This window comes from Phyllobates terribilis, unplaced genomic scaffold (genome assembly GCF_046119375.1).
Source record: "Phyllobates terribilis strain yellow unplaced genomic scaffold, ASM4611937v1 Scaffold_1__5_contigs__length_1240528914, whole genome shotgun sequence".
In the NCBI taxonomy this organism is placed as follows: Eukaryota; Metazoa; Chordata; class Amphibia; order Anura; family Dendrobatidae; genus Phyllobates; species Phyllobates terribilis.
In genome coordinates, this window is record NW_027362761.1 from 983,491,598 (window position 1) to 983,517,192 (window position 25,595).

The window sequence follows — 25,595 nt, forward strand, 5'->3', positions numbered from 1 at the left end:
GACCATGTTGGATATACGTATGCCTACTATATGCGCATGCCTGCCTTTGTATTGCTGTCTACTACCTACCATACCAGGGTCAAGCTGTCAGTTGTAGTGGGTGGAAAATTGAAGTGGGCCCAAAATTTTTCAAAGGCCTGGCCATGAATTAGTACAGGCCAGCCTTGACCCTGGGTCGCAGGTTCTGGTGTGACTGCTTTGCTTAATGGATGCCAGTGTCTAACTGGGAGGGTACAGCTGAAGCTTTAGCAACTATAGGGGGCCACACATGGCTACCTATTATATAAGTTTGTCTAAGGCTGTGTGCCCACGATGCGTTTTTTAAGCATTTCCGCAGCAGCAATTCCGCTGCAGAAACGCTTAAAAAATGCTTGGTAGAAGGCCTGCCATGTTCCCCAATGATAATCCGCACTACCAATTATTTTGCGGAAGTGGTGTGTTTTCGGCGCCATTGACTTCCATTGGAAAGCATGGATTATGCATCACTGCATCTGCACATGCGGAATCCATGCGTTTGAATGTGCGGATGGTACCCGGGTGTGGAGGACAGGAGACTCTCCTCCGGACCCAGGTACCATAGAACCTGTAGAAAAAAGAATAAAATAAAAAAGAAATATTATACTTACCTTCTGATGGCCCGCGGTGTGCTTGTCTTTGCTGCTGGCAAGCCAGGATGGATCGAATAATGACTCCGGGGGCCATCGGAAGGTAAATATATATTTATTTTTTTATTTTTTACCATTCTTTACGGTCACACTATATAAATCCATGCTGTTTGCATGGATTTATATAGTGTGACCAAGTTGTCAAGCACTTTCCAAGTGATGCTAAAATCGCTTGGAAAGCGCTTGTCAACCCAATTGCGGAAATGCATGTGAAGAACGCTTCACATCCGCATGTCCCTGGCAGGGAAACACATGTACAATCCGCATGTACAATCCGCATGCGTTTTTTCTGCCAGGGAGATGCAGAAACGCTCAGGAAAAAATCCGAAGCATTTCTGCATCGTGTGCACATAGCCTAATACGGCATAACCCTATAATGACCTTGACAAGAGAAATAGTATGCTAGACATCATCACCAAGTGACTTGATAAATGATGGTGTCCATAAATGGCCACAGTTTGAACACGCTTTTATACGCTGCAGGTATACCACCTTGTGCTCCGGCTCATTTGTGTGGTTTTGATGGTGTCCATAAAGATGTAATGATTTTAAAATAACACTAATGAAATTTCAGCTTCCATGAAGATTTATGTTTTCTTATAAAAGCATTGACAGTCCAAACACGAAGAAAAGACTTCACTCTATGTGATCTATACTTGGCCTTTGGTTTAATACCACACAAACAAGTGTTCCTTACAGATTAAATTTAGAAAATAAAATCTCCTGTTTGCTCCCTTCATTTAGCTCTTTCCCACATCTCATTCTAGCCTTTAAATTGCAATGTCTGTATCTCATCCCTGATAACGACTTTGTATTCCTCTATTGATTTTGTTAGTAAATTTTACTGTGAACTCTTGCATAGCTTGTCAGCGTCATATAACAATTAAATAGCGATAGATAACACACAGAGGATAACACAGAGGATAACTCAAACCTCCGAATCTCTCTGAAGGTTTAACTAGCCATGGATGATCAGGATTGCTGTCACTTATTAACATCGTTGCCGAGACCTTATAACTCAGCAGACAGATTGGGAAATGTGTAAAAGAAACCTTTAACTTCCATAACAGGTACATTTCCTGACTGCGAGTCCACTGATCCAGTGATTTGTTTTTCTTGAAAGTGTGTAATATAATAGACGAGTAGTCCACCAAAAAACATGTTTTTCCATTGTTTTTTAATATATGAAAAATGTGGTGTTATATGTTACATAGTTTAAAATGTGTTATTTGTGTCACTTCAAGGCCTTAGGTTGAGCGATAGTGATGTCTGGATGTATTTTTGGTAGCATCATGACGAGGTCAATATATCCCCAGCTGTCATGCTCCAATTAGTGGTATACAATTAGGCCTTTAGTAGGTGGCGCGTGAAAGTATGATCCACGTGGATAAATAGGGAGGCTTTCCCCATGCTAGTAAGTTGGGGCAAAGTTTTAGTTTAGAAGAGAATAGAGATTATCAAAAGACTTTGCATTACTCAGGTACAGAGACCATGTTGGTAGTCCATGGCCGCCAACGACAGTCCTCCTACCAGCCGGCATCTCAGGCCCTTTTTTTCATTTATAGGTCCAGCCCAACAACATCTTTGCAGTGCGGCGCACACATAAAGTCGTGCTAGGCCTACTAATCAAAGGGATGCCGACAGGGTCCTACAAATCTTTTTGATCATCTCTGGAAGAAAGTGCCGTGGTGGTTCTGGTGACATTTGCCACGCTTCAATAGTCAGCAGGAAGTTTTAGTGAACAGTGTAGTTGAATAGACTCCAGAAGTAGTCAGGGCAGCACGGTGGCTCAGGGATTACACCTGCCGCCTTGCAGCACTGGGGTCCTGGATTTAAATCCCACCAAGGACAACATCTGCAAGGAGTTTGTATGTTCTCCCCGTGTTTGCGTGGGTTTCCTCCGAGTTCTCCTGTTTCCTCCCACACTCCAAAGACATACTGATAGGGAATGTAGATTGTGAGCCCCAATGGGGACAGTGCCGATAATGTCTGCAAATTGTCTGAATTGTAAAGTGCTGTGGAATATGCTGGTGCTATATAAATAAAAAGATTATTATTAAGTAGGAGTGAAGATGAATATGTCTGGGGACCCATGCTCATAGTAACAGGACTGTGAATAAAAGGTATCCAAGACATCTGATCTGTGATCTGGTCTACCATACAGACTATACAAGGTCAGGACATTCAGTGGCAGGACACACTATTAGAAGTTCATGCTGTTACTGTGTCAATGCTCCACTTTGGTGGGGAAGTGTTACTATTATTCTGCAAGAGACCTGGACCAGTAAAATTCTTCAAAAGTCAAGCTGTTTCTTGAATATTCCTTTCATCTTCTCCTTAGTGCAAAGATTAAGTTGGCTAGTCCAGCTTTCATCAAATCCACTGTATACACAACACAATATTATTTAAAGGTAACTGCACATTCAGTGAATTACATCATCATATCTACAAGATTACTATTTAGTTTTTCTTTCTGAGACAAATCACTGTACATCATCACAACATGTTGGATACAGGAAAGAACTGACACAAACAAAACTGAGAGGTCATACCATATAGTCTAAAGAGGAACACTGAGCCGTCGACTGACAGGTCAGCGCAGTGCCTCAGCATAAGCCTGCAGCTATTGTGCTTAATAATGAGAAGGCGGGCAAGGGGAAAGTGAATGTCAAAGGCTTTACATATACCAATGGCCCTACTGTGTGAACAGACTTCTTTATTCAGTGCATGATGTCATCTGTTGTAATGAAGAGCAGAAAATTATTAGGAAATCAGAATAAATAATAAATGTAGCTGAAGTTGTCTGTAAGATATGTTTGGGCCATCAAACAGCGTTACTGTTATCAGTTTATATAAAAAGTTGAGCTCTGTTGAAATTGTCTCCTGATCATTTATCACTGTCATTTCAAGCAAAATACACGCAGCTTTTATTATTTCAGATAAAGGGAAATAATTAAATATTGTTTCTGAACAAAGGAAATATATGAACGCTGAAGTTAATGCAATATTTCAATTGTGTCATATTCACTGCTAAAGAGGATGCTTGAATATGACTCTGGCAGGTATTATCATTTCACTTTCCAAAAGGCATTGACTGGGAAATAATCTTCTGTTATAAATCGACCACATTTTACACTGTCTGCATCACTCCAGGCTAAAATATGCAGATTTTTTCACAACTATTGAGCAGGAAGGCTAAGTGACCTAGTGACTAAGTTATCAAAGAAATGACAATTACTTTTTGTTAGAATGATCCCGATGATTACTTAGCGTAGACCCTCAGTGATCGGTTGTAATCTGTGGGAGAACCTGACAATTTCTGATTACCCTATAGCGCCACCACAGGGAAAATTAAGCATTACACAATTTACAATGAAATCAATAGTCTATGTATTGAGTCCAAGGATGAGATGCTTTTCACAGTGACTCTCTGCTTTAGCTGATACGGGAGCAACTTGAATAAGGGAATTATCGCAATAACTTAAATTTCAGTAAAAGGTTATACATGGCTTCTCTGAACTAGAAAACCATGTTTGATTACAGGCAGGGGCTAAGCTATAAGTACTGCAGACTAGGTAATGGACACTCTCAATGGCTGAGTACACAAGAAGGGTTCCAATCAGTTTTAGATACACTAAAGTAGCACCCGGCACTCCACCTGACGATTATAGTAAAAATGTTTTATTACAAATCCATCCAAATCAAAAACACAAAATGGTGACATTTTAGTCTAATCCTATAGCCCTTTCTCAGATATACAAATGGCAAAGAACAGTAGAAGTGGTGGAAATGGGAAGAAGTTATGCTGTAATGCAACTCCTATTACTAATGGAAGTTACTAGTATTCGACAGGAGTCATTTTACAGAAGCAGGCTTGGGTGTTGTGATTCAACATGCCCAAATCTTCCCTTCCCCGTCTGGAGGCACCACATATATTAGTAGGTCAGCTGGTCCCATAAAGAATTAAAGGAGTTATCCCACAAAGAACATTTATTATCTTTCCGGAGGATAGATGTAAAGCATTTGATGGGTGAGGGTTCCGACCACCTAGACTCTCATCAATCACCAGACCTGGGCTCCCATGTTCTTGGTGGGAATGCATATGGGTGACCTCTGCTCCAGTCAGTGTCTATGGGAGCAGTGATCATATATGCAAATGACAAATCCTTTATACACATAAAAGTGAATGATGTACGCATCATACATGTGCACTACTTTTCCATTCATGAGGGGTTTTCGGACCCCCATTCGCCAGATCAGTAGGGTTAATAGTGTTTTGTTAATAAGTGATACATTTTATTAATAAAGATAACCCCTTTAAAGTTAATCTGTCACCACGTTTTTCAACCTTGTCTGAGAGCAGCCTGATATAGGAAAAGAGACCCTGATTCCAAGTATGTATCACTTAGTTTACTGGGTGCTTTCTATATACTTTGACTATTGACAGTGAGCTGCTAATCAGTGCTGAGGGTGTGGTCGGAACAGGGCTCATGCGAGCTGTAGTCCAGGCAGTGATATTCTCCCACTGAAAAAACACTCATTTTATTGACACAACAGCAAAAAGACTAAAAGTGACATCTCTAAAATCTGTGTCTCAGTCGCTACCTCATGCTGCCATCAGATTACACAGCAAAAACCTGCTGACAGTTTCACGTTAATCTAATCTGTTTATGGGCCTTAAGGAGGAATGGCGTTTTCATAATTAGGCCTGAAGAGATGCTAAGGCCAAAGTTTGAGCATGGGGTCTTGCCGTAAAAAATCATGCTTCTCTAAATTGATGTTTTTACATAGATGGTGAATTCATTCCAGTGTAAACATTTTATGGGTACAATTACTCTTTCAGTAAAATTTTAATTTACAAATCTTTTCCCATATTTTTTTCATCCAGTCAGAGAAAAGATTGACATATTGACTGATTCAGTTTTGAAACAGATCTACAAATATGGAGATCTGTGAAGAGCATGAAAATACTGCTTACGATGGCCAACAAAAGGTTGAAGGAAAAAAAAAAGCATTCAACTTTTCAGGAGAGAAAAAAATATATTTTAAATATGGATGCACACTTAAGAGAATAAAAGTGGAGTTTCGATGAGTGACAACTATTGTAATACATCCATTAGAACAGTATAAATCTTTTTGGAACCTTCATAGTTGCCATAGTAACAAGATGTAGGTGTTTATGCAATCTTTATTTAATCCCTTCTATGATAAGATTCTCCTTTACCACTGGCAAGATATCATGCTCTTTCCCTGTCTTTGAGAAGTTGCGGCCATATATTACTGGAAATGCCATTATCACAGTAAGAAAGCTTTAATCTCTTTAAAGGAGCCAATTACAGTCCTAAGTGATGTCAAAACCATTGTTTGTAGCCTTTTACGGGGCATTTTGGGGCAAATGTGAAAGCAATGGACACAATTATGATATATAAAAAAGAAGTGTCGTTTTAAAGAAACACTCCCATCTATATTTTAATTTAATTTTTTTATTAAATGTGTGTATATGTGTATGTAATGTAGTGTGAGTGTATTAATATCCTCATCTACCGCTGCTCTCTCTCTGGGATCCAGCGCCGCTCTTCTCCTCTTCTCACTGATGTCACCGTAATTGTGATTAGTCGGCTCGTTCCATGCTCTATGCGTGAGCCGGACACCTCTTTTACCATGAAAACCTTTGGATCCTTGTTTTGACGCTCCAAAGAATTACATGGTAAAAGTCACTGCAGAGGGGTGACAACATTGAGAAGAGAAGAATGGCATAGGTGAGTATATTAATACACTCACACTACATTACATGCATATATATACGCACTTAATAAAAAGAATATAGATGGGAGTGCTTCTTTAAGATAAGAGAAGCTTCAATTGCCAAAAAGGCAAACACAAATTTCCGCAGCATGTGCACAGCACATGCGGATTATCATTTGGGACCATGGGGCATGTATTACCAAGCGTTTTTTAAGCGTTGTCACTGCGGAAATTCCGCGGCAAAAACGCTTGAAAAACGCATAGTGGGCACGCAGCCTTAGAGGATTTGTGTAGTGCCGGCGTCCCTGCCCTCTGCTAGGCAGGGACGCTGTTCCCCTCACCGCTCTGCTCCATGCCCGGCGTCCCTCTCCCGCTCTGCTGGCAGCGCGCGCTCCTTCCCGGCCACTGTGCTTAGGGCGCGCGCCCTCCCTCCCTCTTAAAGGGGCCGCGCGCGCCGTCCTAAGGAGTCCCCGGCCAATGGCCGGAGGACTTTACCATATATAAGGTACCTCCTCCAAAATGCAGGTGCCCGAGCAATGTTGTTGCACCGTTCTACTCTGCTTCAGCCCTCAGGTCCCTTGCCAGTTACCTGCCAGTTACCTGCCAGATTCCTGCCAGCTTGCTGTCCTAATCCTGCCTGATTTCCTGTTACCTGCCTGCCTGCCTGAGGTCCGACGGTCTGCCTTACAACTCCGGTCAGTCTGTCTAAGGACCAACTTGCCCGCTCACCTGGGAGCGCACATCAGCTACCTGCCTGCTTGCCTGAGGTCCGACGGTCTGCCTTACAACTCCGGTCAGTCTGTCTATGGACCAGCTTGCCCGCTCACCTGGGAGCGCTTCTCCGCTACCTGCCTGCTTGCCTGCCCGGAGGCTCCGCTGTCACGTGCTGTGACCACCAGCTATTCCAGACTCTTGCCCGCTCACCTGGGAGCGCTTCTCCGCTACCTGCCTGCTTGCCAGCCCGGAGGCTCCGCTGTCACGTGCTGTGACCACCAGCTATTCCAGACTCTTGCCCGCTCACCTGGGAGCGCTTCTCCGCTACCTGCCTGCTTGCCAGCCCGGAGGCTCCGCTGTCACGTGCTGTGACCACCAGCTATTCCAGACTCTTGCCCGCTCACCTGGGAGCGCTTCTCCGCTACCTGCCTGCTTGCCAGCCTGGAGGCTCCGCTGTCACGTGCTGTGACCACCTGCTATTCCAGAGACTCTCGCTTGCTCACCTGGGAGCACACATCCTCCATCTGCCTTGCTAGCCTACCTGGAGGTTCAGCCATCACAGGTCGTACCTACCCTTTACCTAGAGACTGCCCCGGTCACTTGCCGTGACCTCCAGCCCGTTCTTCCAGAGACTGCCCCGGTCACTTGCCGTGACCTCCAGCCCGTTCTACCAGAGACTGCCCTGATCACTTGCCGTGACCTCCAGCCCGTTCTACCAGAGACTGCCCTGATCACTTGCCGTGACCTCCTGCCCGTACACCCAGAGACTGTCCCGGTCACCTGCTGTGACTGCCTGCCTGGTCGCCACCCGCTCCCTTACAAGGACCGCTCCCTTGTATAGTAGCCCAGAGGTTCCGCCTCCCAGACCCGTTACAATTTGGTAATGTTTAGCTTGCAAAAGAAAAGACTGAGAGGAAACTTAATAGCTGTCTACAAATATCTGAAGGGCTGTCACACTGTAGAGGGATCATCCTTATTCTCATTTGCACATGGAAACACAAGAAGCAATGGGATGAAACTGAATGGGAGAAGATACAGATTAGATATGAGAAAAAACTTTTTGACAGTGAGGGTGATCAGTGAGTGGAGCAGGCTGCCACGAGAGGTGGTGAGTTCTCCTTCAATGTAAGTCCTCAAACAGAGACTGGACAGACATCTGTCTGAGATGGCTTAGTGAATCCTGCGTTGAGCAAGGGGTTGGACACGATGAACCTGGAGGTCCCTTCCAACTCTACATTTCTATGATTTTATGGTTAATTTTAATGTAGCAGAGTATTTTTTTTCTAGTGAATTAGGGTTAAAATTACATGTAATTTTTAAATTTAATATCGACATATAAAGAACATATAGTATTTGAAATGTTCTCATTTTGTTCGCTTTACTAATCTTAAAGCCTGTTTACACAGACTGGGGTCACAATACAACTGCCGATCAGTAAACTTTTACCGAACAGTGGTCATTTGACTGCCAGTTTACACAGGCAGACTAAAGCAAACCATGTACAGAGCGATCTATACTAGATTGCTCACTGCACATAGGCTGCCATGGTTCTCGACTACACAAGTCCAGGTTACAAAGGATGATGCATCACCACTGAGAAGGATGATCTTTTTTGCAGAGCAAAAGATCATTTCACACAATCATCAAGGTTTTTTTTTGCTTGTTCATTCGGTGATCGGCAACCTGTTTACACGGGAATATAATTGCAAAGCAAGCATTTTTAACAATGCTCGTTCAAGATTATCTTGCAACGTAAGTACCCCTTAATAGTGGGTGGTAATCAGTATGCTGATGTCGACCAACACCATCCCCTCATGGTTCAGTGTCTGCTACGTCAAATTTGGAAGACCTTATGATTACATCAGTTAGTGTAGTGTAATCCAAAGTAGTGAGCAGAAACACTATACAACTCAATAAGAAAAAAATAATGAACTATAAAGCCTAAAGGGGTTTTCCAGTAGAAAACATTTACCATATATCAATGGATAAGTGATAAATAATAGATTGGTAAGGTTCCAACTACTAAGATCAAAGGGGCGAATTCAGTGACACAAAAATGTGCTTGAGAGAGCCGGCCGAATGATGCTCAGAAGAGATATCGATCTCACTTGTCCGATCTCGGACTGCCAATCACAATGTTCTCCTGGACATAAGTTGCTGGCCGACTTGTCAGCTAGCAACTTTCTCATAAAGAACACAGAAGAACTTGGGCGAAAGAGTGGTCCTGTGTATGGGAGAGTCGGCTGAATTATTGGCCAAAGCATTGCTCGGTCAACAGACTTCTAATATGTATGGCCAGATTACCAGTTATAATCAATCACCAAGACAGGGGAAACCAGTTCATCTCCATTCCCACTAGCATGCCCATGTAGAAAAAGTCTGTATGAAGTGAGGGTTCGGCAAGCACAATGCCACTCCATACAAACCTCTGAAGGTTATGAATAGTGATCAGGATGGTGAGAATTAGTGATCAGTTCCTTTTTGCTTGAATAAATCACCTATTCAAACAAGTCTGTCATTCATAAAAATCACAGAAAGCACACAGATGACCACTTAAAATTATATAAAAAGTAATTCCAAGGGCAACAAAGGGAAATTAATGATTTTATTTTTAATAAGTTTTATATTGGAAAGGCTATTAAAGCATGTAATTATTCTTTTCAGTTTTAGACAAGAGTAGTAAATTTACATTCATGTGTCCCAAAATTGGCAACAGGCTGCAACTCTATCTCTAGTGATATCCACTCCTTTTAACTTCATTTTATATTCCATATTTCCAAAATGATCTAAAATATATATTGTTTGGCCTATGATTAGGTAATGGAAGGTCTGTGGGCATGTTACCATATTTTGTGGCAGGACTTTGTAAGGGAAATTATAACATCAGTCAAATAACATTAGCTTAAGTCTGCCATTTACAGGATTGACACTACACAAAAAGACATAACTTCATTGTTCAGTCAGTGGTTAGCATTGCAGCCTTGCAGTGCTGTGGTCCTGGGTTCAAATCCCACCAAGGACAACATCTGTAAGGAGTTTGTATGTTCTCCCCGTGTTTGCGTGGATTTCCCCCAGGTTGTCCGGTTTCCTCCCACACTCCAAAGACATAATGATAGGTATTTAGATTGTGAGCCCCAATGGGGATAGTGCTGATAATATCTGTAAAGCACTGTGGAATTAATGGCGCTATATAAGGGAGTAAAATAAATAAAACAAATAAAAATAGTAATCTCTTCAGAACCAAGGGAGGTTTCCCTGAGACTGCAAAGGGTGTCATTCGTGACACCTTGGCCTGGTGAGCCATTCCTTGTGGCCAGGCTGAACGTGTCCTATTTACTATAGGAAGGCGGGTATATGGCAGAAATGAGGTTTTCAATATACAAGGTACTAGCCCCTAACTAGCCCACAGTCCAGTTACAGACATGGGATTTCAATATTACAATCTATGCCATTCTGGAAACTTGAGCCTAGAATCAGGCATATTAAAGATGGTTTACACAATGGAAAGGTGTTCGCATGTGGGGGTCGGCCTGAGCTGAATGTGACCCGAAAACCAATTTCTCCTACCTACATGGAAATAGAAGAATAACTTTAGACAGAAACGTTCAGGTATTTTTTTTTATTTCTCCTTTTTATTTATAACCGTTTTGCTTATTTGTGTGTCGCTTTATTTTTCTCTTTTATACCTTTTCTTGTAAGCACTGTATTTTTTAGATTAAAGCTTAAAATTTTAATAAATTTGGCCCTTTTATACTCTAAAGAATCCATAGCCTTTCAGAGATTGTGAGGCGTTTTGATTGTTGGACAGTAATATATATTTAAGGGCCTCATCACCCCGTAAGTCTTGCAGTCAGGCTCAGACTGGCCCACAGGAGAACAGGAGAATCCTCTGGTAGGCCGCTGTGAAGGAATGCTAATGAGTAATGCTATTATACTTGATTCACAATTTGCAGAAAAATCGAATCATTCATTAAACATGCTAGCCAAACTAATATTACATAGAAGCAAAAGTAAACTTGTGTACTAGGGTCCGGTCATTTTTGCATGTAGCTGAACAGTGGGCCCCAAGAATCAATGTTACTGGTGGGCCTTTGCCAACCCAGTCTGACACTGCTTGCAGTCACAGCCCGCATCACGCGCTAAGGAGTATGTACGTGATAGATATCTTTGCCTATGAGCACAATATTCACCCAGAAGGTGCTGTGAACCTATATCCATCTTTCTGCGGTGCAGCTAGTTACTGTAATTAATACAAGTATGCGGCATTGTGTTCATTGTCGAGAAAATAGAAACTGAGTAAAATAATCTTTAACATGCAAACAACTCCACACAATATTCTATAAATCAAAGTGAAATACTTTCTTTCTAAATGCAAGCCTATTGAAGTGGAATTTTAAAATCAACTTTACCAGTTACTTTGAAGTTTTCTATTTAAATAGATTTCTTAACATTCACATCGCAGAAAGCGCCCACTACTCTCCTCACTCAAATACGAGAGCAATTCACTAAGAACGGGATGCGGTGTGCCAAACTGATAACGATCTTTGTTACAGTTCTATCCGCCTCTAGCATGCAGATTTAACTCTGCCATAATCATTATGCGAGAAGTCAAATCCCCTTCTCAATTTTCATTGCTGAAACACTATTTGGCAGACTGTGCTGTAAGAAATTAATGGAAAAAATTAGAGATCCCTATCTATAGTCTACTAAGCCTAACAGATGAATGGAAAAATGCACACAGCATCGAGATTTTTTTTTCTATCAAAGCAGCAAAGGTAATTAAGTTGCAGAAATTTTTCATCTGATCTGGCTCCCTTTAGAGCAATTGTAAAAAGCATCTTTTTTGATTTTGCTGGCTTAGAAACAACACAGGCAAGGTATGTGATTTCTAAGGAGCATTATGACGAGCATACAGTATTGTTCCATTTATTATGATGAGAGAGGGCAGTAGCAGTAGAAATTTAGAAAGCTACGCATTCTGTCTTTTTAATTGTTCTTATATAAAAATAGAAAAACTCTGATATCCATACTTTCCCAAAACCACTCGTGGCTTTTATGCAGAATGCTCAAGCAATAAAATAAAACATTAGTTTAGGATATTTAGCTATTGATAGCCTATCCTTAGAATATCAGATAAATTGAGGGTCAAACTCAAAGCATCTCCAGCACTTAAGGAGCTGCGGTGCTCCGAAAATTTCTACTTCCCCTTGATTTTTAAACACAGCACCATATTTTTTGGAGAGGTTGTGTCTGGAACTGCATCTAATTGTAGCTCAATCCTATAGGGGTACTGTAAATACCACTTTCAACATAAGGGTCCTATCTAAAAAGAGGTCACCTTGTCGTTGGTAGATGGGCTCCCATAATTTGATCAAATATGTGCATAGAACCTCACACTTTTATGTGAGTGGCAATAGTGGACTTCATGTATGTAATAGCTCTTGAATAGTGCTCGTGTATATACATTTGTATCACAGCCATAGTGTATCTGAACCAGCTTATTCATTAAACACTTATAGCTCGCGCTGGCCAATTTGTATGTATATTTTCTTTATTGTGCATTGTGACTACCTCGAAGGTCTTACACCCTATCCACCCATCTTTCCAAAACTGTTTTTATTCGGAGAAGAGTATAGCTGAATTCGCTTAATATTAGACATAAGCACAGAAAGAGGTGAGATTTTGTTATATCTAAAAAAGATCACCTTGTTATTGGAATATGAGCGCACATCATTTCTTATGTATGTAATAATACTATCTATGTAACAATAGTGGAAGTGTTTGTATACATTCATAAGTTTCAAAATCAGACAAAAGTTTGTAAAAAGAAAAAGAAGCTGTGCCTAGTAAGCAATAGCCGGGATGAAGCACCATGGCACCTTGGAACAGATGATTCAAGGGAAGAGAAGAGTTGGATTATCACCAAGCTGAAATTAAAAGGAATCTGTCAGGTGATTTTTAGATAGAATACTAATAATATCCGGAAATAGTGCTTGGGCGGTCCTTTCAGACCATGTACATTGTATTATTGTACTTATGTTGGTTTAACCCCCTAAAAACAGAGCGCGCACAGCCGGTTTACCTAGTTTGGTCAATGATGATTGTGTGTCACCTAGTCCTATGAATTGTGATTACGCAGGCTTATCCAACCCCCCTATTCTCTGCCACTCCTCGGTCATCTAAGTCACTCATAGTAAAAATCTAGTGCATGGGAGATGCTACCAAAGTCTGCGCATGCGCAGTTTCATTTCCTCGTGAGGACGCCTACTCTGAAGAGCGGCTACGTACAAATTTTACAATTAGTGACGTAGAAGACAGAGGGGTGGCAGATAATTAGGGTGTGGATAAGTCTGCATAATCACAATTCATTAGTACATGCTAATGAGAAGCATGGTGGCTCAGTGGTTAGCACTGCAGCCTTGCAGCGCTGGGATCCTGGTTGCAAATTCCACCAAGGACAGTATCTGCAAGGAGTTTGTATGTTCTCCTTGTGTTTGCCTGGGTTTCCGCCAGGTTCTCCGGTTTCCTCCCACACTCCAGAGACATACTTGGAGGGGATTAAGATTGTAAGCCCCAATGGGGACAGTGGCCATAATGTCTGTAAAGCGCTGTGGGATATGATGGCGCTATATAAGCAAAGCATAATAATAATATGAAGGACTAGTCGGCGCGCAATCATCATTGACCGGACTAGGTAAACCTGCTCGTGCTATGTTTAGAAGGTTACAGCAAAAACCAAAGTAGGTACAATAACACAATTTACATGTTGTGAAAGGGCTGCCCAAGCACTATTTCAGGATACCATTAGTATCCCACCTAAAAACCACCTGACAGATTCCCTGTAATGGTTTATCTTAGGGGTAGGCCATCAATATTGAAGTCCCAGAAATAGCACAGTCCTCATGCATGTGGCTATTTTATCGATCCATATATCAGCAGTGGTTGAAAGCACAACTTTAGGGAGTGTTGTATTCCGGAAACCACGTGAATTGTATACGTCAAAAAATATTTTGTGATGGGTCAAATTAGTATGTTTAGCTTTAAGAATATGATGAATCCTGAATTGTGGGAGATTAAAATCCTGCTCCATCTGCGCAGGAAAAGCCCCTAAAAAGCTTATTTTAAAGCAAATGAGCATAAACTATACTGCTGTCAGCCCTGTACCATTGATTGACTGCTGTGGTCACGACACATTATTGCACACGTGACAAAGCAAAGAAAAGCAAAAAAGAACAGATCTTCAGGAGGAATTAAAACACAAACTATATTAGAAAGTTAAAGAACTTTTTATACGGAGTATACGTTTTTTCACGACTGGACGGCAAATTAATTGCATCATATGAGTATTGCCATCTACATACAAATGTGTCTTTATTTATTCTGAACCTGCAGGCCCTTACCCCAGAATATTAATAGCTTTTGTGAACTCTCTTACGAAAAAATAAGCCTAAAAAGTGCACAGAAGCTAAAATATAAGCCGCACCATGTGATCGCTTCATTTTTATGCAGATGGGTCTAACACAAAAGCAGTATAGATCTTTGCCTTGGGTGCCAGAATGTCTTGTCTCACCAACACAAGAATAATCCAGATCTGTATTCAATGTAATAACAGTAATATATACAAGGATTGTTTCAAAAGATCGCAAAGCAACGATGCTGAGAAATACAGCCCTGGCATACAATTGGCTGCTATTCAGGGGGACTTGTACAGCATATACAGAAACAAGTATACACGATTACTGCAATTAAACAACTTCAATGAGAATCAGTGCACAGATCTTTGATAGTGGGGGTCGCTAGGATTTTTTTTTTATCATTATTCTGTTTTTGTAACAGTACACCCCGGTTTGGGCTATATAATGAGACGACAAGGAGCCTAGATTGCCATTAAGAATTACATTTCCATTATAGTAAATTACGATCGCTCCTGACGGCAGGCTGAGCCATGTTTGTAATAGAGACCCCCATCTAGAGAAGTGTGTAGTGAAGCATGTATCTGATGCCTTTTTAGTTGCATGTAATTCAGACAAAGGGGGCTAGTCGCCCCTCATGAGCAATACATCCAAATTTTCCTGGAGGGAAATTCAAATTCTACAAAGGACTAAGAGCTCTCTTCATGTTAGCCGCTTTAGTATCGCACTGACTGTATAGCGCTACTTATCCGATGGCAGGACCATGTGGTCTAGTATCTATAGCTCCCACATCCCTTAGGCCTCCTTCACTCATTCATGTTTAAAAATGTAAGTGAAAACCAGTACCGGTGCCATCAGTGTTTTCCATCAGTGTGTCAGCCGTGTTTAACATCAGTGTTTTTCTGGTATGGTTAACCCCTTTACGACCTATGACATACAGGTACGTCATGGGTCGTGTCCCCCTTTTTGGTGCGGGCTCATCGCCGGAGCCCGCACCTTTTCAGGCACATGACAGTTCATTTCATCAGTTGTCATGTGCCCCTAACAGCAGCAGGGGAAATGGCAATCCACCAGCGGCTGTTAACATGTTAAACGCCGCTGTCAATCTCTGGCAGCGACATTTAGCCAGAAGCATGTCATTAGAGCCACAGCTCTGCAGGAAACTCCTGTGGTTGTCATTGCTGAACTGCTGTGAGCGCCGCCCAGTGGCCAGCACTCATAGCAGATGAGCATTTTTGTTACTATGTGTAACACAAGCGATCAGATGATCGCAGCTTCAAAGTCTCCTATGGAGACTATTGAAGTAAGTAAAAAGTTTTAAAAAAAAGTTTTTAAAAATGAAAAAAGAATTAATATCACCCCCCTTTCGCCCCATTCAAAATAAAACAATAAATATAATCAAAAATACACATATTTGGTATCACTGGGTTCAGAATCACCCAATTTATCAATATATAAAAATAATTAAACGGCGTAACCAGAAAAAAAATTAGAGCTCCAGAATTAAGTTTTTTTGGGCGCCGCAACATTGCAATAAAATGCAATAACGGGAGATCAAAACATCGTATCTGCCCCAAAATGGAATCAATAAAAACGTCAGCTCATCATACAAAAAATAAGCCTTTACCCAGCTCCAGATCCCGAAAAGTGGAGACGCTACGGGTCTCAGAAAATAGCGCCTTTTTTTTTTTTTACAAATTTTTTTTTTTTTCACCACATCAATAAAATAGAACCTATATATGTTTGGTATCTACAAATTCGTAATGACCTGGAAAATCATAATGGCAGGTGAGTTTTAGCATTTAGTGAACATGGTAAAAAAAAAACAATTGTAGAATTGCACTTTTTTTGCAATTTCACCGCACTTGGAATTTTTTTCCCATTTTCCAGTACACAATATGGTAAAATCAATGGTGTCGTTCAAAAGTACCACTTGTCCCGCAAAAAAAACAAGCCCTCATATGGCCATATTGATGGAAAAATAAAATAATTATGGCTCTGGGAAGAAGGGGAGCAAAAACGGAAAATCCAAGGTGGTGAAGGGATTAAAGAAATAATTAAATTACAAAGCTTCTCCTATACGTTGCAATGTTAATCACAAACAGCACATGGATGACATTTGTTTGCTGTAAGTGTTTTTCACGGACCCATAGACTAATGTTGGCCCTTTTCATCCGTGCTGTAGGAAAAACAGGGACATGTGCACAGCAGCATAGGTTAATAGTCAGCACAATGAGATGATGTGATCTTGGAGTCTGAGCAGATGCAGCCAGAGCAGATGCAGCCAATAGAGGGAGCATAAGGAGCCAGTGACATTTTTGTTGGGTGAACAGTGCACGCCATGAACACAGTCAGCTTGCACAAACGGTGAATGAAGTTATCGCAGTCAGCTTGCACGAACGGTGAACGCAGTGATCACAGTCATCCTGCACAAACTGTGAACGCAGTGATCACAGTCAGCCTGCACAAATGGTGATCGCAGTCAGCCTGCAAAAATGGTGAGCGCATTGATCGCAGTCAGTCTGCAAAAACGGTGAGCGCAGTGATCGCAGTCAGCCTGCACAAATGGTGAAAGCAGTGATCGTAGTCAGCCTGCACAAACAGTGAAAGCAGTGATTCACCTTCAAACCAGGTGGAATTGTGCCTTTTGATGAGTTATTGAAGTACTTTATTGTCCTTGCACATGGGCCCTTTCCTGACTGTGTCCGCTAGTGGAGCAATCCATCTTATACTCTGAGGTATGGCACAGCTCTCTTAGCCCTGCTACCCAGGGACAGTTCTCTTAGTCCTACTACTCAGCTACACCTCTCTTAATCCTACTACCCATGGACAGCTCTCTTAGCTCTACTACCCAGGAACAGCTCTCTTAGCCCTACCACCCAGGGACAGCTCTCTTAGCTCTACCACTCAGGGACAGCTCTCTTAGCTCTACTACAGAGAGACAGTTGTCTTACAGCCTAACTACACAGAGACAGCTCTCTTTAGCCCCTGGTCAGTCTGGGCATTGCAATCCGTGCTCGAACCAAGTTGCACGGGCGTCTGCATGAGCCCTTACAATTACAAGTGGCCCTATGAAGTCAACCATAATTCTGATGTGGGTCTGGCATAGAGTCAAATATGTAGGCTACAAGTCTATAAGGAATTTAAGTATGGTTTGTCTCAATCCATCTATCTATCTATATTTATATATATATATATATATATATATATATATATATATATATGACGCACCCCTGGGCCTGTGTCGCGCAGCGTTGCGCACGCGGGAGCTTACCCGGAGCCGGATCTGTTGAGGGTTGTAGTCTCGTGGCGGTGACCCGGTCCGTGCCCAGGGAGTCAGACTAAGTGGCGCTGTATCAGCGGTAGATGTAGGACGACTACGCCACCCGTTGAATGCAGCTATGGAGCTGCCGCTGCAGGGCAGACCGCTGAGGCCGGTGGTAGGATAGTGCAGCGTAGATGGTATAACCCCCAACGGGAGGGGTATGGCCTCAGGGCAGCCGACGTGGATGATGGGGGTAGCAGGAACCACTCAGAGACGATGCGGTGTAGTTCAGGGTCTTTACTGGTGACAAAGATAGACCCTCCCGGAGTACTGGCTAGCGGTTGGGGCCTGGTCAGTCCTTGAGCAGATGGGATCTCCCCTGGCCAGGCGGAGTTGTAGGCCTCCCAAACTAACGATACTCTTCTGGCTACCTTGCTAGAAGCGAGTATAAGTAGCCCACGTCCCTGAGTGTACCGTGTGGTGCTCACCCGTATGGCCGGTGACTCGGGGCCTTCTAGTAGCTTCCGCTCCACGACGGCGGTGCTGGTCCCATGCGTGTGACCGTGCCTTCGGGTTTCTTGGCCAGAGGACCTGAAATCCCCTGCCTGACGGATTCTGCTGCTGGGTAGGAGTTAGTCCCCACAGCCTCGGACTCCGGGTCCGGTAAGAAATCTTCTCAGTCAGGGCGAGCTCTGCAGCTGCCAGCCCCTGACTCTTTGTAACACTGCTCCCACAGAGCTCCTGTTGTTTCTTCCTATGCTGCTTCTCTTCTCTACTTCTGGCATGGCCCAGGAGCTGGGCCCAGCTGGAGCCACAGATCCCTGTCAGCCCTCCTGGCTGCACTCTCCCTCTGAACTCTCTAACCCTGCCTCAGCCCCAGGTTTATACAGGGGAAGTTCTTCCCCTCCCAGGACTGGGCAGGAGGTGTGGCATGCACAGGATCCCTGACCAAGAGACCTCCCACCTGCTCTCAGACATAACATTGCCGTTACTGTGGAAACCAGACCCCTGGGGTGCCACATATATATATTAATTGTAAGGATTCACTCTCTCTGGTAGGCATTAGGCCATAGGTAGCATTCACACAGGCAATACAGTTTTGGTTCAAACACGTGCAGTTTTTATTGCTTTCCACAGGTTGCTCGGCACCAAAACAACAAACTCTTCAAACATAAATCCCTAGCCTTGTGCAGGGGCTAACTAAACAGTACAGACCCTGGCTACTCATACACGGCTGAGCTAGCCCCATAGCCCCAGCTCGGTCACACAAAACTGCTATTTTCCATTGCAAGCAGTGATTGTGGTTCTCTGTACACGGCCGGTGCAGACTCTTCTCAGAAAGAGATTCCAGCCTCAGCTACTTCCAGACTGACTGACTGACTCCCCAGTCACTGCATTCATAGAGAGACCCAGGAACATCTCTCTCGCAGCTACAGCTCACATATTCGCTGGTAACACCAGCAGCACACTCAACTCTCTACATATGTATATATATATATATATATATATATATATATATATATATATATATACACAGCATATGCATTGATTGACACAAACTGTATTTGGAATCTTTATTTACGTACTTCCGAATATCTGAATAATCTTGCAGCCCACATATGTGACTGTGTGGACTCGTCATTGCGGGTAGGACTATTACCGTTTACTGAACATATACAGTGGCAAAGTTCTTCAATTATGTTTTAGAATAGTATTGTTAGAACCTCTGATGGACAGAACAACAAGAACATGTCCACCATCATATCATCATCAAAAGTAAATCTTGAACATCCAAGTGATTGAAACATATAATTTAGCTGATATAATAAAGCATCACTGCGGTTTGTCAATGTGGTCAGAAAATGACATCAGGAATGTTTTGCAAACTCCATAATTAAGATTATATCATAACTATAGCACAATATTTTGGGAGCCCTCCCGACTTACAGACATTGAAGAGTTAATGAAACTGAGAGAATAAATAATAGATTTACAGAGATAGGAAAGTTACTATGTATAAAAAATCCTTCTGTGTTACCGGAGCCTGTTTTAGACATAAATAAAGAATCCTCTGATGATGAGTTCCCTTTAAGGTTGAGAATAAATTGGCCCCTATTGTATCGCAGCACCTTTTTTTTTATAGTGCTTACTACAGTCTTCGCTCGGGGAGACTTTGATAAAACTTCCTTGTTAGGATCACATCTCTGACTAGACAGAGACCACAAGGGCTATGTAACAAAGGCTTTCTGCAGAGACATATGTGGAACAAAGCCACGTCTACCCATCCTCTTGTACCTGCTAGAAAATTTCCTTTGATCACGTTGCAGCACCTGTCTCTGTCCAGTTTCGCAGCCAAAACACAGGTCAGAAAACCAGTATGTTTTAATGTAATATTTATTTCTGGAACTTTCAGATAAGAATATTTGAGTTCTTTCGTGATGTAAAAACCTCCTATCAAATGAAGGTCAGTCTCTGCCTGGCACAGACAATGGGACACAACACAACCATGACCATAGATGCTGTGTAGATATAACTGACATCATGGAGATGTTACTCATTCCAGGTCCTTACCTGTGCCTAAAATCTTTATTTCTGGGTGAAAGCAAGAAAGAGAAGAAAGCAACAGTAAATCAAACGTAGTTTAAAGACGCACACGGCGATAATGGAGAGATATGAGTGGGGATGGAAATTGCATCAAATGAGATTTTAATTATTCCTTTTTGGAAAAGTAACAAATACGTCAAAGGGAAGTTACTTTGATTGTTATTTTTGGAACATTTCTCAAGTTCATGTTCTATTATTAACGTATAATTCTTACATAAGCAGGTGTCCATTATACTAAAAGAGCCAACCCTCCCCCCACTGATCAGAGTAAACTTCCATGCTAAAAATACATTCCAAGCTGTAGTCTTTATATGAAAAATTCTCCTACAATGAACAATCAAAGATCATAATATGATATTTCAATGTGGGGAAAAATACATTTATTTACCTCCTAGGCAGCAGAAATTAAAGAAAAGATATGATCAATTAGAAGTAATATAAACATAACTTGCACATGTGATTAATTTTTCATTAATGCTTAATTAGAACTATTCATTTACTTTAAGTGCTCCATCTGAAATCTAAGAAATTGTATCAGTGTTGCACATCGCAACCAATTAGAGCTCATCATTATTTTATTAATTTGCTCTTCGAAGATGATGGCTAATTTCTGATTGGCTACAAAGGGCAACAAAGACACTTTGTCAGAACAGTTTTTATGCATAAGGCACACTACTGGGCTTAAAGGGGTTGTCCAGTACTTTTAAAAATATGCCAATGTGTTTTAATGATAAATAGAAGCTAGTTTCTTTCTACTTACCTCCCGCTGCTGTTTCTGCCTGTGACCGGCGCTATTGGTGGCCGCTCACAGGCAGCACGTGACCCCCGGCTGCAGCCGGCTCTGACATCCGCTGACGTCACGACAAGTCCAGGCTGCAGCCGAGGGTCCCTCTTCCGTGTTCCACTGATGACTGCTGGGTTACCCCGCGCGTCGCACCCGGCATCCACCGCGCGCTCTCCCTGTCCCCATTCATTGGGAAAGCATGTGGTGGATGCTGGGTGTGACGTGGAGAATAACCCTGCCCACAACCCAGCAGCCACCGCGGGGACCCCAGTGCTGAGTCACGCCTCACTTGACGTGACGTCAGCGGGGGGTCACGTGCTGCCTGTGAGCGGCCACCGATAGCGCCGCTCACAGGCAGAAACAGCACCAGGAGGTAATTAGAAAGAAGCTTGTATTTATCATTAAAACACATTGGCATATTTTTAAAAGTACTGGACAACCCTTTTAATTTATCAAAACTGAATTTTGGATATGAGTAACTAAATTCGTAAGTCAAGGTCCATGGTCAGGTCAGTATTCTGTGAGTGATGGACAGAAGCCCTGCAAACCTCCTCCAGCCTATTGGCATCCCCATTTTCTCTTTGATTATCCAGCCTGGCATGATTTTGTGTGTGTGTCCCACCAAGCAAGGACAGCCAATCAAATGGAATGGTGGCAGGTATGGGGCGGTGTGCAGGGCTTCCCTTGAGCGGCTATGGAATACTGACCTGGCCGATGGACCGCTGTCCTGCGAATCTCTACTGCTTTTGCCTTGTCTATAGCAACCAATAAAAGTGCAGATTCCATTTTTTTAGAACTGTTTAACAAATAAAAGCTGAGCTCTGAATTGGCTACTATGGGTTACGAGTAGTGTTGAGCGAATTTGTTCGTCATTTCAAATTAGTGTTCGTGTTCGAGGTTCCGGCTTGTTCACGCCAAAAAAATGGCTGTGCCCAAAACATCCCTGATTTGCCATGCTGTCATGCAGATAATATCTGGCGCGGACAAGCTGGAACCCCGAACGAACACGAATTTGAAATGCCGAACAAATTCGGCCAAAACTAGTTACGAGGCTGTTTTTTATTAGATAGTTTTAAAAAATGAGACAATGTTTTGTTAGTGCCATTTGAGTAACCAGCTCCCCAGCTGAAAACATGGATGGACCATGATGTCACCAAAAGTCCTTTAACTGCAGGAGTCTTGAGGAATTGAAGAGGAGACAGGCTGGTATGTACCGTATGTGCGATATGTGTGTATATATATAGATATATATATATATATATATATGTAATGGATGTGCAGTGTGTGTGTGATTACATGATTATATTGAAATAAATGTTGATTTTTTGTTGAAGAATAAATATGGATTGTTGTTCATGAAAAAAAGAAGATATCCCCTGAAAATAAGCACTAACCCATTTTTCGAAGCAAAAAAAAATTATAAGACCTTGTCTAATTTTCAAAGAAACACAGTACTTATATATTATTAAAGGGGTTGTCCTTATGTTTCCTCCTTTTAAAATAATAACATTTATATGGAGGAAATGAGAGAGCTGCAGTCCTCACTTCCTCCGGATGTATATGTTTTGTCTAAAGGTGGGGAGAGTGAAGCCAGCATTGATTGGCCACAGGGATTGAGTGAAGTAATAATGTTATGTAATTCCCAGGAGAGCCAGTGCCTACTCTACTGGAATGGCGCTGGCACCGGAAGTGAGAATAAGTGTTATTGCTTTACAAGGGGGAAAAATGAGGATTGAGAAGGGGAAGTCCAAGTAGTGGACAATCCCATTTAAGTGCCAAAAAACATCTCCCAAGCAAATCTGGTAAAAATAAAATGCCACCCCTTTAATCCATCAAAGCTCCCATGTGACACCACCAAAAACCAAGAAACATTCAGTTCACTGCTCATTATTTATTAGTACTTTTCATTAATACAGATCTTTCATGACTGATTTCTTAGCATAAGCCATTTATTTCAGGCTGAGGAGTGGCTGACTGTAGTGTACCAATAACATAGACTTGTTGGAATATATTGCCGAAACATTAAACATAATGACAAGCTTGCTCATTTTTTCCAGTGTAGTCTACTGCAATTTTTAGAGGCCATTTTATTTTACATTTCTACTTCATTATGTTATTAATTTTCAACATATACGAAACATTATGTGCAATAAAAAATGTACAGAAAGGAACGTACCTGAGCTCCAATACACTTGTTACATTCCCCAGCGGGAAAATTCGGCGGATAAAGTTGAAATCTCCCACATATAAACTTCCATCTATTCCACAGGCTAATGCCACAGGGGCAAGAAGTTTGTTGCCATCAGCCTGGCCATTGCAACTTGGACATGAGATGCTACGTCTTCGGCCATTGCCCATTATACAGCTAATTACAGGTGGCTGCTCAGATATGAACTGGTTTTCTCCATTGCCTTTGTAAAGGATACCTGTAAAAAAAGAAATGAAAAAAATATACTAAGAAATAGCTATAAGAACCAAAGTAATTCACAAGTCAATAACTATGAAATAATTAAATGCTGTGAAATAATTAAATGGCTAATCGAATTTCATGAGATCTATCGCTGCCTCTCTTCCCTGTAAAACAATTCAAATAAAAAGTAAGTTTTCTTCTAATAGAAAAAGGTAATAAAACTTGTTCTACAAAGAGTCAATTTTACAAAATTAGTAAAAATGCCAACACTGCACTAGGAACTAGGGGTTTCTATCACCATCATACATGAAAGAATTAAATGGTTTAACATGAACTTAATTAATACTAAGAGGTCATATACGGCAGGTGGGAGTAATGTGAATGGAACCTCTATGGGGGATCACAGAGTCCCAGGCCTCACACTGCAATATGCAAGTGTCAAACTGTGTGTACTGCCCTATGAATCTGCTATGTAGCACCAGATTATGAAGATATGTGGTGTATGAAGATTAAATAAGGAGGCATATTGGAGTGATATACAGTTGAGTACACTACTATGGGCTCTGTAAAGCTCAGAGGTTTTCTGGTGTTATAATGTCCATTTTTATGAGTCCTAAAGTTGGCAGCACGCATTCAATAATTGTCTGATGTTTGTTATCCCCTTATCATCTAATGGCGGCTTTGGAGATTAATCTTAAACCCTAAATATACAATAGAAAGATCACAGCCAAAGAGTGGTTCCGCTGATCGTTCAGCCAGCAGCCACCTCGCCCGACTCTGCTATACACAGGAGCCCTGGATCTGCCGAGTGCTCCTGTGTGCAGCAGCTTACCTCTCAAAGAACAAAAGGATTGTAAGTCTGAAATTGGATATGCCAGACCCTTCTGTCCTTAAACCTCATCTGTCGGAGGAGAGTCAGGAGTCTCCATACACATTAGACTGTCGGCAGAACTCGCTGGTAATGGAGGGTTCAGTCGACGTTAGCATAATGCGTATGGGGGTTTTTAGCAAATGTCTGGTGAGTGGTCTATGTTGGCTACATGGTGTCTTGCCCAAACTTGCCACGTAGAAGATAACTTGCAATTTTGTTGTTTAAGTTGGGGGGTCTAGTGCATGCATACACTGACCTACCTGTGACTACTATGTGTTTCTCTATCTACATAGAGGTCACCTGGTAATGAAATTTTGGGTTTTCCACTATTAACAAGCACAAGTTTTTACAATGATGCATTTGATTTGAGAATCCATACAATGGATACGTCGCAGTCGCAGTGATTCAGCAGCATTTTCAGATTAGCTAATACTACTGCTAATTATTTTACATTCCTCAAGCAAAGAATAGTAAATGAGTAGTTAAAAGTCAATAACTTTTTCCAAAAGCATCTTATAGTCATCCACTGCTTTGTTAAATGCATTTATAATGATAAAGTGCTATTACCACAAATGTAGTTTTCAAAAAATATCAATCTATGAAAATAATGGTACTGTACATCCATAGGAAAAAGCACTTTGCAGAAGAAAAGATGCAAAAATGTATTGCATAAAGCAGGAGTAGCTTTTCAAAGTGTTATATAAAGTAGAGGTAATTTATGCACCCACTCGCTACACATACATATGTACATATATATATATAGATATATATATACATTTCCAGAGCGTGAGAGAGATGTATATACTTATAACATCATCCAATTAAAAGGATTAATTTTTCATTTTTACTTGTAGCATTACGACTTCAATTTCTTTATTTGTGGGGTAAAAAAGAAAAGAAAAAGCTTTTCAGAAAATTCCCAATTGTCATTAGGGCTTCCGCAGCTTCTATGCGTTAGTTTTTCTCAGACTGATCCATAAATGACTTTCCATTTATTTACCCTCTCATTACGGTATGAAGGTGATCTGTGGCAGGATATTGATTTGCAGGAACTCACCAATACACAACAATGTAATATACTCGCTCTATTTTTCCTATTGTGCTACCGTTTCAGAATCAATACAC

General features: G+C 41.7%; 1 protein-coding gene across 17 annotated transcripts in view; it reads right to left on the reverse strand.

Annotated features, from left to right (window-relative positions):
• The window catches only part of TENM3 (teneurin transmembrane protein 3), a 1,704,102-nt gene that overhangs the window by 70,971 nt on the left and 1,607,536 nt on the right, over positions 1 to 25,595 (reverse strand). For 9 of the 17 annotated variants that reach the window (XM_073643373.1, XM_073643362.1, XM_073643479.1 and 6 more), the window contains 2 exons: positions 23,365 to 23,615; positions 20,373 to 20,395 (listed from right to left, as the gene is read on the reverse strand). In XM_073643373.1, coding sequence (XP_073499474.1) covers positions 20,373 to 20,395; positions 23,365 to 23,615 — 274 coding nt within the window. The remainder of the gene's footprint in view (positions 1 to 20,372; positions 20,396 to 23,364; positions 23,616 to 25,595) is intronic. The other 8 variants (XM_073643388.1, XM_073643397.1, XM_073643498.1 and 5 more) reach the window with 2 other exon arrangements.